Here is a 16,535-nt window from a genome sequence, read left to right as displayed (position 1 = left end):
CTTTTCAAAGATAAATGAGAGAGCTATTTATTGAAAACGTATCAGCCACGACACTCAGCATTTGCAGGTGCAGCCTGTCAGGTCCCACGGACTCCTGCATAACCAGCTACACAGCCTCCCCATCATCCTCGTCAACGAGCTCCAGTGGGACAGCCTACAAAACACTCACCTCAGCAGATCAGGGGCTGCACTTGCCATCCCCCCACTCCTTGGAATGCAACCATCACCACTGGGGCCTCATGTCCACAGCCACAAGCAGCATACATGCCTCCAGCTCCCCTCTGAAAGGCTCATATCATCTGTCTCAACATCGAACACCACGCACAGAAATAGGATTCCCCCTTGACACTCACCCCAAAAAACTCCCCTGAACCTTGGGGCTGAACCTTCTGGACAGTCCCACATGTCTGTCATCTGCCTCTGATGAGGCAGAGCCTCTCTCTGGTGAGCCTCTCACATGCCTCACCAGACAGCCTAAGGGACTCCCACCAAACTGCCGGAGGCCAAAGCCCCGGCTGTCAACATGCTGGCCCCACAAAAGGGAGCCCTATGGAGTCGCCAACGCAACCCTTTGGGAAGCATGGCAGGACTCCCAACGCACTTAATTTTGTCAGCCCTAAGACAGTCCCATGACTACAACATTCTCCTATGCAAACACCCCTCCTCTGCCTCTTTTGACTGCGGCCCCAGGGAAAAGACAGGGAGCCCACTTGCTCCTAGCTACAGCCTCTATGTGCAAGACAGACACCAAGCCACCAGTGTAGCACACCCAATAGGAAAGACAAGGGCTAAATGCAGGCTCATGAGTTGGGGTGAAAGCACGGAGAGAGTGAATGTGATGCAATTGGCAGGGCATCACGCCCGGCGCACCTGGGAAATCCAGACCAGCCTGCTGGGGATGCGAACAGCTGATGCCCCCTTCTCAAAACAGAGCCACTAACCACACCTCCTGAGTGCCAAACCATGACCTCACTGATGACAATGAACCTCCCACATGCTTTGGATGCATCTTCTACCCACTCTTTCATGCACCTTCAAGAACTATCTTTTCGTCTTTAATACACTCACTTGAAATGTGCCGCCAAGTTCAAACAGACACATCCTCAAAGGAGAAAATGAAAAGGGAGCATTGTGGGAATGACAACACACCCCACCTTGTTACTTGCCAGGCTTTGGCATGTAAGAGCAGGTCATGCCAAATGATGTCATGTGGAAAGGCTCTCTTGCCCCGCAGGCACTCAGGGACCAGCATAAAAGCCGGCCCTGTGCCTCGCACCCTCACAATCCTCCCGACGCCTTCTCCCCTGCGCCCAACAAGGTGAGCCTGAACCCCGCTCCCCTCCTTCATCTTTCCACATGCCCTCTGCCCCCCAGCCTCAGCAGCCCTTCCACCTCCCCACCTCCATGCTCCCCACAGCCCCACCCTAAGCCTCCCCAATCCCTTTGCCTCCCCCAGCACCACTCCTCACACCCCCAACACCCTCCGACTTCCCAACGCCCTCTCTTCCAGGGACCCTCCACACCACAGACATGTCCTGCTACGACATCTGCCGCCCCTGCGGACCCACCCCGCTGGCTAACAGCTGCAACGAGCCCTGTGTCAGGCAGTGCGAGGATTCCCGCGTCGTCATCCAGCCTCCTGCCGTGCTGGTCACCCTGCCAGGACCCATCCTCAGCTCCTTCCCCCAGAACACCGCTGTTGGATCCTCCGCATCAGCTGCCGTGGGCAGCAACCTCAGTGCCCAGGGAGTGCCCATCTCCTCCGGTGGCTTCGGAGGCTTTGGCCTTGGAGGCTTTGGCCTTGGAGGCCTGGGCTGCTTCTCTGGCAGAAGAGCCTGCTACCCCTGCTAAGGACCCACGCCAGCACCCCTGACAGCAGCTAACAATGCCCTGCAAGCCACTTCATGGACTGAGGATGCTCTCATCTCCGTGCTCTGGGAATATCTCCCACACAAAATGCATAGCTGCTGATGGTCACTCTGCTTGCACCTCTGACCACGGCTCTTCTGTTTGTGCTCCTTCCTTTTCATGAGTCTTCCTCAATAAAGTTCTAATGCATGCCAGCCTGACACTCCTCCTTTCTTCACTCAACGCTCTTCAGCCAAAGGGACCTGGACAGGCTGCAGAAGCGGGCTCATGTGAACCACATGAGCTTCAACAAGTCCAAGTTCAAGGTGTTGCACCTGGGTCGGGGCAATCCCAGTCAGGAGGACAGACTGGGAGAAGAACTCATTGAGAGCAGCCCTGCAGGGAAGGACTTGGGTTGTTCTGGTGGACCAAAGGCTCGACAGGACCCAGCAGTGCACGCCTGCAGCCCAGAAAGCCACCTGCATCCTGGGCTGCTTCAACAGAGGTGTGACCAGCAGGTCGAGGGACGTGATTGTCCCCCTCTGCTCTGTCCTCGTGAGGCCCCACCTGGAGTAGTGTCTGCAGGTTTGGGGCCTCCAGCACATAATGATGTGTACCTGTTCGAGCAAGTCCAGCGGAAGGCTCCAAAGATGATCAGAGGGCTGGAGTACCTCTCCTATGAAGAAAGGCTCAGAAAGCTGGGGATGTTTAGCCTGGGAAAGAGAAGGCTCCGGGGAGACTTCCTTGAGACCTTTCAGTACTTAAAGGGGTCTTCTAAAAAGGATGGAGAAGGACTCTTTACTCATGTAGATAATGATAGGGCAAGGGAGAATGGTCTTCAAGAAAAAGAGGATAGATTTTGATTAGATATTAGGAGGAAATTCTATACTGTGAGGGTGGTGAGGCATGGGAACAGGTTGCCAAAAGAAGCTGTGAATGCCCCATGGGAGGGACTCCACTTGGAGCAGGGGCAGAGAGGGACCACGAAGGAGCGGCAGACACGAAGCGACAAGGACTGACTGCAGCCCACATTGCCCATTTCTTATGCCACTTCAGGGGAGGAGGTGGAATAGGGTGGATGGGGGTAGGTATCTTTAGTTTGTTTGTGTTTTGTTTCTTTCTCACTGTTCTAGTTTGTTAGTAATAGGTAATATGTTTGATTAATCTCCCAGTGCGGAGCCTGTTTTGCCCATGACTATCATTGTTGAGTGATCTACCTGTCCTTAACTCAACCCTTGAGCCCTTTTCATTGTCTTTTCCCCCCCTTTCCCTTTGAGGAGGGGGAGTGAGACAGTGGTTGTGGCGAAGCTCAGCTGCCCAGCTAGGTAAAACCACCACACCTGGCAAGGATGTCACCAACATCACCACAAGTGGGCACCGCCTGGGCTTCCAGCACATCACCCAAGACCTACATGTACCTAACCAAAGCCTTAGGCACGCTAAGGCTCTTCTGCGTGTGCCCTCTGAAACAATCTCCCCATGTGAGCACACCCTTGACCTGCTTTCTTCTGGAACATGATCCTACACCTTCACAACAAGCACTATCACAGAGTCATATATGTGGGACATCAGTCAATTCTAGGTTGAAGACTCTGTGGAGGGTCACACCTGATGTGCTCTTTATAAATCCATGATTATTGAATTTATTATTGATGCTCCGAAGGCCTGTGCTGCTTCTCCAGCAGAAGAGCCTGCTACCCCTGCTAAGGACCCACACCAACACCCCTGACTGAAGCCTCCAAGACTGTGCAAGCCACTTCTCAGACTGAGGACGCACCTCTGTGCTGTTCATGGTGCATGGGCTCACCAGCCACAGCTCTTCTTCTCAGGGCACTCCACACTCTAGCAGGGAACGGGGCCAGTCCATGCTGCCTGGAAACATGGCTGAAGGATGGCCTACTCCTCTCTCATTCCCTTGTTCTCCTTCCACCCTCTTCCATGTCGAGTACTCTCCACTGCAATGACTTGCTCCCAGCCACAAACCCACCCGGCACCTCCCATGTGCTGATTCTATTGCAGTGCACGAAGACCTTGGGGCTCTGCGAAAACCTGCTGTACCATGGGACACAGGCTGATGGTTGCACTACTTGCACCACAGAACAGGTCCCTTCTACTCTGCACGCCTTTGCACTCTTTTTCCACAATGAAGTTCTCGTGCATGTCAGCCTGTGATGTCTCCTCTTCCTTTCTGCTCCCAACACTCCTTCAACTTCACTCAACATTAAGCAAGGCTCAGCAGGCCGGCAGGGCCCAAGCCTGTTGCTGTTTAAGAAGCATCTGGACAGAACTCTTACATGTATCCTTTTTTTTAAAAAGAAGAGTCAGAGGTTTGACGGCCCACTTTGCAGACAATAAATTTTCTAGTTGAACACATTCAAGGAGTCTGCTCGATTCCCAGGTAGAGATCAGAGGGGAAGTTTTCTCTCAGGGGTCTGTCCTGGGGCCAGCATTATTATACCTCTTTGTTGCTGACATGCACAGTGCTACTGATCAGGCAGCCAGCAAGTTTGCACATGGCACCAAGCTCTGTGGGGTGGCCAGCACCTTAGGGGAAAAAGGGATGCCATCTGGAAGGACCTTGACAGGCGGGCCCAAGCAAACCTCAAGGCATTCAACCTCTGCCGCCCCTGCGGACCCACCCCGCTGGCTAACAGCTGCAACGAGCCCTGTGTCAGGCAGTGCGAGGACTCCCACGTCGCCATCCAGCCTTCCACCGTGGTGGTCACCCTGCCAGGACCCATCCTCAGCTCCTTCCCCCAGAACACCGCCGTTGGATCCTCCGCATCAGCTGCTGTGGGCAGCAACCTCAGCTCCCAGGGAGTGCCCATCTCCTCCGGGGGATTCGGAGGCTTTGGCCTTGGAGGCTTTGGCTTCGGAGGCCTGGGCTGCTTCTCTGGCAGAAGAGCCTGCTACCCCTGCTAAGGTCCCACACCAACACCATGCAAGCCAGCTCTTCAACTGAGGACACACCTCTGTGCTGTTCATAGCTCATGGGCTCACCAGCCACAGCTCTTCTTCTCAGGGCACTCCACACTCTAGCAGGGAACGGGGCCAGTCCATGCTGCCTGGAAACATGGCTGATGGACAGCCTACTCCTCTCTCACTTCCTTGTTCTCCTTCCACCGTCTTCCATGTCCAGTACTCTCCACTGCAATGACTTGCTCGCAAAGTCCAAAAACACACTTGGCACCTTCCATGTACTGATTCTATTGCAGTGCATGAAGACCTTGGGGCTCTGCGAAAATCTGCTCTACCATGGGACACAGGCTGATGGTTGCACTACTTGCACCACAGAACAGGTCCCTTCTACTCTGCATAACTTTGTACTCTTGTTTTCCACAATAAAGTTCTCGTGCATGTCAGCCTGTGATGTCTCCTCTTCCTTTCTGCTCCCAACACTCCTTCAACTTCACTCAACATTAAGCAGGGCTCAGCAGGCCAGCAGGGCCCAAGCCTGTTGCTGTTCAAGAAGCATCTGGACAGAACTCTTACATACATCCTTGTTTTTAAAATGGAGAGTCACTGTTTTGACAGACGGACCACTTAGCAGACAACTAATTGGCTGGATGAGCACATATAAGGAGTTGCGGCCAACAGCTCAGTGCACACATAGAGACCAGTGAGGAGAGCTTTCTCTCAGGATTCTATCCTGGGACCAGTGTTATTTGACCTCTTTGTTGCTGACATGCCTGGTGGGATTGAGCAGGCCCTCAGCAAGTTTGTGAATGGCACCAAGCTCTGTGGGGTAGCCGACACCTTAGGGGAAAAAGGAATGGAAGGACCTTGACAGGCTTGACAGGTGGGCCCAAGCAAACGCAAAGGCATTCAACAAGGCCGAGTGCAAGGTCCTGCTTTTGGGTCGAGACAATCCCCACCATGAATACAGGCTGAGCAACGAGTGGATTATGAGCTGCCCAGTGAAGAATGATTTAGGGGTATTGGTGGGGAAATGTCTCAACCTGAGCAGCCAGTGCACTCGCAGCCCAGAAAGCCAGCCGTCTCCTGGGCTGCATCATAAGAATTGCAGCTGGCAAAAGGAGGGAGGCTATTCTCCCCCTGTACTCTGCTCTTGTCAGACCCCACCTGCAAGACTGTGTTGAGTGCTTGGGCCCCCAGCATAAGACAGATCTGGAACTGTCAGAGCAGGTTGCGAGGAGGGACACAAAGATGGTCAGACAGCTGGTGCAACTCTCCTACAAAGACAGGCTGAGAGAGCCGGGCTTGTTCAGCCTGGAGAAGAGAAGGCTCCAGGCAGACGTTATAGAGACCCTCCAGTAATTAAAACAGGCCTACAGGAATCATGGAATTAGCATGCCTTCCAACTGAAAACATTCAATCATTCAATTATTCTATCTGGTTTAACACCCAGGTTGCCTTGTATGTTGTCAGGACTCGGACTCATGGAGCCTCAAGGATCTGGATACTCTACAGTATCTCACAGTCAAGATAGTCTACAATTCTAAGAGTCTATGAAAAGGGACACAAGACCTCTCTCAGCAAGTATGTCACTGACAACAGCACCAATGGGCTGCTACTGTTCTTCTGGCATATGACACAAGCCCTTCACTTGCAAAACCAAAGGCCTGGGCACACTAAGGGACTTCTGCATGGGTCAGAAATCAGCACGCACTGAACAACTCTCTTTCCCATCAGGATTTTCTGGCCACCACCTCTGACAAATACCATCAAGACGCTGCAAGCAATGACATGGAATGAGGGTTGCACCTCTGGCATGAGTCTGGATCTTGGGCTCACCAAATTCTCAACCATGGCTCTTTCTCAAAGAAACCCGTACTTTCTCAGCTTCAGAATGGCCATGTCGTCTGAGGGAGCATCAAAGCTTTTACTAAAGGCAAGGTAAGCAACAGACACGGCTCTTCCCTCATTTACCAGGAGAGTTACTTCAACGCAGAAGACACTGAGGAGGCTCAAGCATGACTTCAGTTCTCTAAATCCATGCTGAATACTCCCCATCGCATTCTTATCATTTGTGTGCTGGGCAGTGCTTCCCAAGAGGATTTCCTTCCGCACCTTCCCAGAGACTGATGGCAGGCAAACCATCCTGCGGTTCCCCAGACCTTCCTTCTTGATCTTGTTGAACATAGGAGTGGGATGAGTCTATTCCAGTCTTCAGGAGCCCAGTCACCATCAACTTTCAAAGAAAGCTGAAAGTAGCCTTGTGAAGATATCAGCCAGGACTCTCAGCATTTGTGGGTGCAACCTGACAGGTCCTGTGCACTTCAGTACATCCAGTGGCACAGCTTCTCCATCTTCCTCAGCAACATGCACTACTCACCTGTCAGACAGCCTGCAAACCAGTCACCTTGCCTAACCAGTGGAAGGCTTTGATATCACCCACCCTTTTGAGTTGCAGACCGCATGCCTCCAGTTCCCATCTGAAATGTCCAAATCATCTTTCTAAAAATCAAAAACAGGTTTCCCTTTGACCTCACTGATGACACCACACCTCTCCCTTTCTTTGGATGCATCTTCTATCCAGCCTTACACGCACCTTCAAGAACTATTTTTTGGTCTTTAATACTGACACTTGAAATGCGCCGCCATGATCATTGGCCATGCCCTCAGCAGAAGGACCCAAAAAGGGAACATTTGGGGTAGGAAAACACACCCCACTTCATTACTCAACTTACTGTCAACTAGAAGCCACAGATCCCTTTCTTTGGGGCAGCTCCCCAGTACCTCATCCCCCAGTCTGTACATATACTGGGACAGGTTACCGTGCCCCAGGTGCAGAATCTGGTACTTACTCTTCTTAAACTTCATATGACTAGTGATTGCACAGCCCTGTGGTCTGTCAAGATCTCTCTGCACAGCCTCTCCACCCTTGAGGGAGACAACAGCAACTCCTTATTTCCTGTCATCTGTAAACTTACTGAGTAAGCATTTGAGGCCTGTATCCAGATCATCTGCAAAAACATCAAAGAGAACTGGGTCCAAAATGGAGTCCTGGGAAACCCCACTAGTGACTGCAGCAAGCGTGACGAACCCCCCCTTTACTACAACCCTTTGAACTTGACCAGTCAGACAACAGTCCACCAACTGTGTTATATATTTATCTACCTGCGTGCCGGACGTTTTGTCCAGGAGGATGTTTTGAGAAACAGTATCAAAAAGGTTTGCTGAAATCCAAAGAAATTGCATGTACTGCCTTCCTTTGGTCAATTAGATGGGTAACCTTGTCATAAAAGGAAGTGGCTGCACCTCATGCCCAGCACATCCAGGAAGCCCCTCCTCACAACACAGCCGCAATCACACCACATGAGAGCAGCACCATGACCTCACTGAAAACACCGCTGCTCTCCTATGCTTGGGTCACGTCTTCTGCCCGCTTTGACATGCACCTTCAAGAGCAATCCTTTGGCCTCTAATAAGTACTTTGGCGTAAAATGTGCCACCATTGCCAAATGGACATGTCCTCAAGAGAAGGACGTGAAAATTGAGTGTTGCAGGATCAAAAACATGCCCCACCTCATTACTTGCCAGGCTTTGGCATGTAAGAGCTGCTCATGCCAAATGCTGTCACGTGCAAAGGCTCTCTTGCCCCGCAGGCACTCAGAGACCAGAATAAAAGACAGCCCTGCACCTTGCACCCTCACAAACTCCTCCCGACACCTTCTCCCCTGCGCCCAACAAGGTGAGCCTAAACCCCGCTCCCCTCTGCCCCATAGGGATAAAACTCCACACGCCTTCTGCCCCCCAGCCTCAGCAGCCATTCCTCATCCCTGCTCCCATGCACCCCACAGCCCCAACTTAGGCCTCCCCAGTCCCTTGGCCTCCCCCAGCACTGCTTCTCATTCCCCCAACACCCTCCACCTTCCCAACATCCTCTCTTCCAGGGACCCTCCGCACCACAGACATGTCCTGCTACGACATCTGCCGCCCCTGCGGACCCACCCCGCTGGCTAACAGCTGCAACGAGCCCTGTGTCAGGCAGTGCGAGGATTCCCGCGTCGTCATCCAGCCTCCTGCCGTGCTGGTCACCCTGCCAGGACCCATCCTCAGCTCCTTCCCCCAGAACACCGCCGTTGGATCCTCCGCATCAGCTGCCGTGGGCAGCAACCTCAGCGCCCAGGGAGTTCCCATCTCCTCCGGGGGATTCGGAGGCTTTGGCTTTGGAGGCCTGGGCTGCATCAACGGCGGAAGAGCCTGCTATCCCTGCTAAGGACCCACGCCAACACCCCTGACAGAAGCCTCCAACACCGTGCAACACAGCTGTCGCACTGAGGACGCACCTCTGCGCTCTTCATGGCACCCGGGCTCGCCAGCCGCAGCTCATCATTCCATGGCACAACAAAGCAAGCAAGCAAGGAAGGGGCCAGCCCATGCTGTCAGGACACATGGCCAACATACCTCCTTCTTTCTTCCTCTTTCTCCTTTCCATAGCACCACCTTCTACGGCCGCTACTCTCTGCTTCTATGACTGGTTCATAAGCCAAATGCCACCATGGATTGACCCCATCCCTGCTACTCTCCTCAAAAGGACAGGAAGTTGTCAGTGCCCTGGAGAAATGTGCTGTAGACAAGGGACAGCAGCTGGTGGTCACTCTAATAGCACCACAGACCCTGGCGCTTTTATTGGTGCTCCTTCCTTTTATTTTTTTCCCCCTCAATAAAATCTACCTGCATCCCATCCTGACATTCGTTGTCTTCTTTTTTTCAACCCAACGCTCTTTCAACTTCACCTACTACTAAAGCTTTGCTCAAGAGGCCATCAGGTGGGGTTGTAAAGGGCCACTGAGCCTCCCCTCTCAAGGATGTCATCACCAACAACACAGGTGTGCACCAGCTGGTTTTCCAGCCCATCATCCAGTACATACAGATGACCAAACTAAGGCTTGGGCACATGTCGTGGAATTAGATTTTACACTGCTTTAATATAGCAGCAATTTAGGATTTATTTTATACTTTTGAGGTACAGATGGTATGATTTTTAACAGCTCTTAATCAACCTTTGATCAGCAGAGAATTTAACAGAATTATTTTAATGGGGTTTGCTACAATAGAAACAGTGACTTAAAGGCTCAAGAATGGCAAGGTTCAGCTGAGACTCACTGCAGGGTTCTTGGGGGTGTTTAAATTCAGTCATGCGCTTCCAAAATACCCCCCAAGAGTGAATTACTCACCCTAATTCCTTGTTGGTGTTTGTCTGCATCTGAGGTTGTTCCTCAAGGAGTCAGCCCCGAGATGCACTTTCCCTCAGGGGTATGCTACGAGGCATCCCAGCTCAGGGAGAGATTGAGTTTGCAGCCCTTGGAGAGCTCATGGAGTTCTTTGCTTAGGACTACTATTTATAGGACCACAAGATGGTTGACTGTAATTTTCCATCCTGGCTACGGTTCAGATAAGGCAGGTTTGGTATTCTAGAATGTACAGTGCTGGTACTCTCCAGAGCCCAGGCTGCAGGGTCTGAGAGAAGATCAGGGAGTGCCTGACTGTATTCACCCTTTATACCTGTTGCCCACTGACAATGGAGGACTGAAGTTACTCCCAAACCATAGCTGAGCTGGGGAAAAAATGTACTCCACCACATTTTTCTCTGGCCGCTACATTTATAAGATAAAGTGAGTGACGCGTAGTCAAACGCAGACTCCTTCCCACAATGATCTTCGAATTTGATGTAATCCATCATTTTCTTTTCACGGATTTCAGCGGGCACCTGCTTTAAGGAGGTAACAACCTATCGTTGTAGTTGTGGATTTGACAGTGAAGGAAGGGTCATATAAAGGCCTGTTGTGGCTCCTAAACCTCAGCCGGAATTCTATCAAGTAGAGGAATAGAGTGGAGTCAGACAGCACACTAAGACTGTTCTGAAAATGTGCAGTTGTGCTCTCAGTATCTCGACGGATGGGGAACCAAAAATTATTCTTCTGGGTAAATTCTTCCTCTGCTCAACTGCTGTAACATGGGAAAAGGCTTCCCTTCTTTTCCAAGACAATTGCATCTCTTCTCTGTGGCGTCCACTCACCTTTGTCCTGGCAGCAGGCAGTAACTGAAAGTAGTTTGGTTCCCTTGTCTTCATTCCCGCCCATCCGGGATTTAGAACAAGGAGGAGATTCAGCCTGAGCAGCCTTCTCTGCGGGTTGAAAACGCCCAGCTCTCTCACCTTCTCCTCATATTGAAGAGGCTCCAGGCCATTCAGCATCTTGGTAGCCCTGCACTGGAATTGCTCCAGCATGTCCGCTTCCATCTTCCACTGGGGTGCCTCAAAGTGGACAAAGGACTCCACAAGGGGCCTCACCGGCGATGAAGAGAGATGACGGAGCGCCTTTCTCATCGTGCTGGCAACGCTCTTCCCCATGCCCTCCTGGAGCCTGGTGGCCTCTTTTGCCGCAAGGCTGCATTGCTGACTCATCGTCAGCTTGCTCTCCAACAGCAACACAAGGTCCTGCTTGGCAAAGCTGCCTGCCACTCTGTCGGACAACACCATGTCCTGCTCCCCGGCGTTAGTCCTCCCCAGAGGCAGGAATTTGCTTTGCCCCTTCGGCAACTTCGTGATGTTCCTCTCTGCCCAGTTCTCCAGCCTCTGCACATCATTCTGAATGGTGCCACGTTCATCACATGCATCAGACGCTCCTCCCCGTCTCGGGTTATCTGCAGAATTCCTGCGGGGTCACTCCGTCCCACCACCCACCTCACTAATGAGGCATATTGAACAGTGCTGGCCTCACTTCCGAAACCTGGCCTACACCACTAGGGCCTTGCCTCCAACACCAACCGTTGCCACTGAGCAATAGACTCTGCACCCAAGCAATCAGCAACTTTGCAGCCCACCTCACTATCCCTTTATCTAACCCATACTTTGTCCGCTTCTCTAGGAGCTTGTCACGGGAGCAAGTGTCAAAGAAAGCCCTTACTAAAGGCTTTACTAAAGTTGAGCAGCAGCCACTGCTCTCCCCTCATCCACCAAACTGGTCACCTCAATTTAGAAGACGCTCAGGAGGCTCACGTGTGACTTTCCCTCTCTAAATCTGTGCTGACTACTCCCCATCACAGTCTGGTTCTTCGTCTGCTCGACAGCACTTTCCGGGAAAATTTCCTTTAGAACCTTCCCAGTGACTGATGTCAGGCCAACCAGCCTATTGTTTCCCACACCTTCCTTCTTCACCTTCTTGAACACAGGAGTGCGGCGAGTCTCTTCCAGTCTTCAGGAGCCTCTCCCACTCACCAGGACCTTTCAAAGATAATTAGTAGTGGCCTCGCAAGGACACCACACAGCTCCCTCAGCATTTGTGGCTGCAACCCAGCAGGCCTCACGGAACAAGGCACACCCAGTTGCACAGCCCCCCTTCCTACCTTGATTCATCTTCCTCAGCAACAAGCGCTACTCACCTCAGCAGCAAGCCAAAACCACCTCAGCCCAACGGGGACAGGCCTTGCCACTCGTCAGCCATGCCCGGGACCACCCAGCCAGGAGGGGCTCACGACTGCTGCCCTGAGTACCATGCATGCCTCCAACTCCCTGCTGCAGTGACCAAACCCTGCATCTGACCATCAAAGCCTAGGCAGGGAAAGGGCCTCACCCTTGGGCGCTCAGTGCTGAATAAGACCCCAAAAGCTCTGCCTAACTCTCCCTGCCAAACCACTCCCCCTCAGCTCAGGGCTTGCAAGCTCTCAACAGGGCCTGAAAGGACAACGTCCTGCTGTCGTAGACAGCTCTCCTCCGCCTAATCAAACTACCACCCGCCAAGCTGCCGCAAGAAGAAAGCACGCAGCCTCCCTTCTCCCACCCAGGACCTTCCAAGCACAAACGCCACCAAGCCACCGACCGATGCAGCAAACCAATGGGAAAGACGAGGAATAAACACAGGCGTAGGGAATGGGCACGAAGGCAGGGAGGGAGCGAGTGCAATGCCAGTGCCAGCGCCTCGCGCCCAGCACATCTGGGAAGCCCACACCAGCCTGCATTATGGCGACGCCAGCAAATAGGGCCCCCTCCTCACAACAATGCAGCCGCAAACCGCACCGCACGAGTGACACGCCATGACCTCACTTCGTGACACCCCACCTCTCTCATGCTTTGGCCGCGTCTGCCGACTGTCCTCAAACGCACTCTCCATGCAAATCCATCCAAAGAGCCGCTCTCGCTTAAAAGCTGCCGCCAAGGCCGCAGAGACACATCCTCAACAGGAGAAAAGAACACGAGAGCGTTGTGGGAAGGACAACACACCCCACCTCATTACTTGCCAGGCTTTAGCATGTAAGAGCAGCTCACGCCAAATGCTGTCATGCGCAAAGGCTCTCTCGCCCCGCGGGCACTCACGGACCAGCATAAAAGCCGGCCCTGCGACTCGCACCCTCACACAATCCTCCCGACGTCTTCTCCCCTGCGCCCAACGAGGTGAGCCTGAACCCCGCTCCCTTCCTTCGTCCGCCCCACCAGGCCTATCTCTCCACACGCCCTTTCCCCCTTAGCCTCAGCAGCCCTTCTCCCTCCCCACCGCCATGCTCCCCACAACCCCAGGCCTCCCCACACTCTTGGCCTCCCCCAGCACCACTCCTCACGCCCCCAACACCCTCCGCGTTCCCAACACCCTCCACCTTCCCAACACCCTCTCTTCCAGGGACCCTCCGCACCACAGACATGTCCTGCTACGACATCTGCCGCCCCTGCGGACCCACCCCGCTGGCTAACAGCTGCAACGAGCCCTGTGTCAGGCAGTGCGAGGATTCCCGCGTCGTCATCCAGCCTCCTGCCGTGCTGGTCACCCTGCCAGGACCCATCCTCAGCTCCTTCCCCCAGAACACCGCCGTTGGATCCTCCGCATCAGCTGCCGTGGGCAGCAACCTCAGCGCCCAGGGAGTGCCCATCTCCTCCGGGGGATTCGGAGGCTTTGGCCTTGGAGGCTTTGGCTTTGGAGGCCTGGGCTGCATCAACGGCGGAAGAGCCTGCTACCCCTGCTAAGGACCCACGCCAACACCCCTGACAGAAGCCTCCAACACCGTGCAACACAGCTCTCGCACTGAGGACGCACCTCTGCGCTGTTCATGGCATGCGGGCTCGCCAGCCGCGGCTCATCATTCCATGGCACAACAAAGCAAGCAAGCAAGGAAGGGGCCAGCCCATGCTGTCAGGACACATGGCCAACATACCTCCTTCTTTCTTCCTCTTTCTCCTTTCCATAGCACCACCTTCTACGGCTGCTACTCTCTGCTGCAATGCCTTGCTCACTAGCACAATCCCTCCAGAGACCTTCTGGGGCTGCTCCCACCACACGGTAGCGAGACCTTGGGGCTCTGGGAAAATCTGCTCTACGCAAGGGACATAGGCTGGTGGTCGCCCTCCAGGCACCTCCGAATGTGCACCTTCCACTTGACGCTCCCTCTTTTTCATGTTTTCCTCAATAAAATCCGCCTGCATCCCACATCCTCAGATGCCTCCTCTTCCTTTCTTCTCCCAACGCTCTTCCAACTTCACCCGACAAAAAGAACAAAAAGCAGGGCTCAAGTGGCCATCAGGGCCCATGCCTGGTTGTGTTCAAGAAGCGTTTGGACAACCCTCTTACATAGCTCCTTGTCACTAAAATGGAAAGACATGATGGGTCACTCAGCACACAATGAATTGCCTGCATGGTCACATACCAAGAGTTGCGGTCAACAGCTCTTTGCTCAGGTGGAGACCAGGGAGGAGTGGTGTCCCTCTGGGGCCTCTAGCGAGGCCAGTATGATTTAACAGGGTTGTCCGTCACACGGACACCACACATATGGTGCGAGACTCCTCGTGGATTGAGGATGCACCTTTGTGCCATCGCTGACCCACTGGGTCTTCAGCTCCACAACCATGGCTATTTCTCTCAAGGCATAAACCAGAGAAGCAAGGAAGTGGGCTATTCCGTGATGTTTGGAAACATGGCCGACTTACATTCTACCATTCTGCCACTTCTTTCCCTGACTTGCACTGTCTCGTATGTCTGGTTCTCTCTGGCGCTATGACGTGCTCACAAGCCAAACGCCACCAGGGATCGACTCCCGCTCTGCTGCTCCCATCACAGGGCTGGAAGATTTCCGTGCTCCGAGAAAATTTACCGTGCACAACGATGACGTTGTTGGTCACCCTACGTGCATCCAAGACCCCCCAGGGATGTGCCACTTGCTGCTCCTTCCTTTCCATGCGCTTTCCTCAATAAAGTTCTCAAGCATGCCAGCCTGACGCTCCTCCTCTTCCCTTCTTTCCCAGCGCCCTTCCCACTTCCCTCAGTACAAAGCCAAAGATCAAGAGGTCATCGGGGCACGTCGAAAAGGGCCACCACACCTTCCAGCACGTCACGCAAGACCTACACTTGACCAAACAAAGGCTTGGCCACGCTAAGGCTCTTCTGCACATGCCCTCTGAAACAATCTCTCCGTGTCAGCAGCACACACTCGACTGCTTTCTCACCCAGCAGCATTCTCCCGCATTGACAACAGATGCAGTCACAGAGTCCTTTCAGTTTGGAAGTAACCTCTGGAGACCATGTGCTGCAAGCACCCTGCTCAAGCAGAGTCAGCTACAGCAGGCTGTCCAGGACCATGTGCAGTTGGGTTTCTCAGATCTCCAAGCATGGAAATCCAAAACCTCTGCTTGAGGTCCACTGCTTGACCACCCTCACAGGGGAAAAGGCTTTCCTTCTCTTCCAAGACAATTGCATCTCTTCTCTGTGGCGTCCACTCACCTTTGTCCTGGCAGCAGGCAGTAACTGAAAATAGTCTGGTTCCCTTGTCTTCATTCCCGCCCATCCGGGATTTAGAACAAGGAGGAGATTCAGCCTGAGCAGCCTTCTCTGCGGGTTGAAAACGCCCAGCTCTCTCACCTTCTCCTCATATTGAAGAGGCTCCAGGCCCTTCAGCATCTTGGTAGCCCTGCACTGGAATTGCTCCAGCATGTCCGCTTCCATCTTCCACTGGGACGCCTCAAACCGGACAAAGGACTCCACAAGGGGCCTCACCGGCGATGAAGAGAGATGACGGAGCGCCTTTCTCATCGTGCTGGCAACGCTCTTCCCCATGCCCTCCTGGAGCCTGGTGGCCTCTTTTGCCGCAAGGCTGCATTGCTGACTCATCGTCAGCTTGCTCTCCAACAGCAACACAAGGTCCTGCTTGGCAAAGCTGCCTGCCACTCTGTCAGACAACACCATGTCCTGCTCCCCGGCGTTAGTCCTCCCCAGAGGCAGGAATTTGCTTTGCCCCTTCGGCAACTTCATGATGTTCCTCTCTGCCCAGTTCTCCAGCCTCTGCACATCATTCTGAATGGTGCCACGTTCATCACGTGCATCAGACGCTCCTCCCCGTCTCGGGTCATCTGCAGAATTCCTGCGGGGTCACTCCGTCCCATCACCCACCTCACTAATGAGGATATGATGGCCACAAGATAGAGCACAGGAAGTTCCGCACCAACATGAGAAAGAACTTCTTCACAGTGAGGGTGACGGAGCTGCCCAGGGAGGTTGTGCGCTCTCCTTCTCTGGAGATATTCAAGGCCTGTCTGGATGCCTACCTGGGCAGCCTGCTCTAAGGAACCTGCTTTGGCAGGGGGGTTGGACCTGATGATCTTTCGAGGTCCCTTCCAACACCTTCAGTTGTCTCATTCTGGGATTCTGCGATATTGAACATTGGTGGCCTCACTGCCAAGCCCTAGCCTACACCGCTAGGGCCTTGCCTCCAACACCGCTCTGTGCCACTTAGCACAAGCC

At 53.4% G+C, this 16,535-nt stretch overlaps 3 protein-coding genes across 3 annotated transcripts; all 3 read left to right on the top strand.

Annotated features, from left to right (window-relative positions):
* The first annotated feature begins 1,297 nt into the window (after positions 1-1,297).
* Positions 1,298-2,138, top strand: LOC310895290 (feather keratin 1-like). Its single transcript, XM_083826384.1, has 2 exons — positions 1,298-1,318; positions 1,511-2,138. The coding sequence occupies exon 2, from the start codon at positions 1,531-1,533 to the stop codon at positions 1,849-1,851; it is 321 nt and encodes a 106-aa protein (XP_083682510.1). The 5' UTR covers positions 1,298-1,318; positions 1,511-1,530; the 3' UTR covers positions 1,852-2,138.
* A 5,502-nt stretch (positions 2,139-7,640) lies between these two features.
* On the top strand, positions 7,641-10,020 carry LOC310895288 (uncharacterized protein). The gene is made up of 2 exons (XM_083826383.1): positions 7,641-8,503; positions 8,706-10,020. The coding sequence occupies exons 1-2, from the start codon at positions 8,173-8,175 to the stop codon at positions 9,029-9,031; spliced, it is 657 nt and encodes a 218-aa protein (XP_083682509.1). The 5' UTR covers positions 7,641-8,172; the 3' UTR covers positions 9,032-10,020.
* A 1,992-nt stretch (positions 10,021-12,012) lies between these two features.
* LOC310895291 (feather keratin 1-like) lies at positions 12,013-14,283 on the top strand. The gene has a single exon (XM_083826385.1). The coding sequence runs from the start codon at positions 13,451-13,453 to the stop codon at positions 13,769-13,771; it is 321 nt and encodes a 106-aa protein (XP_083682511.1). The 5' UTR covers positions 12,013-13,450; the 3' UTR covers positions 13,772-14,283.
* Positions 14,284-16,535: the final 2,252 nt, after the last annotated feature.

The sequence above is a fragment of the Anser anser genome (genome assembly GCF_964211835.1).
Source record: "Anser anser genome assembly, chromosome: 2".
Lineage (NCBI taxonomy): Eukaryota > Metazoa > Chordata > Aves > Anseriformes > Anatidae > Anser > Anser anser.
Note: the sequence above shows the minus strand (reverse complement) of the source record. Positions and strands in the feature narration are given on the sequence as shown.

Excerpts from the sequence above, each read along its gene's own strand:
- LOC310895290 (XM_083826384.1), top strand. The coding sequence starts at position 1,531 with ATGTCCTGCTACGACATCTGCCGCCCCTGCGGACCCACCCCGCTGGCT.
- LOC310895288 (XM_083826383.1), top strand. The coding sequence starts at position 8,173 with ATGCTTGGGTCACGTCTTCTGCCCGCTTTGACATGCACCTTCAAGAGC. Across the intron at positions 8,504-8,705 it reads TCTCCCCTGCGCCCAACAAG|GGACCCTCCGCACCACAGAC; the intron begins GTGAGCCTAAAC and ends CCTCTCTTCCAG.
- LOC310895291 (XM_083826385.1), top strand. The coding sequence starts at position 13,451 with ATGTCCTGCTACGACATCTGCCGCCCCTGCGGACCCACCCCGCTGGCT.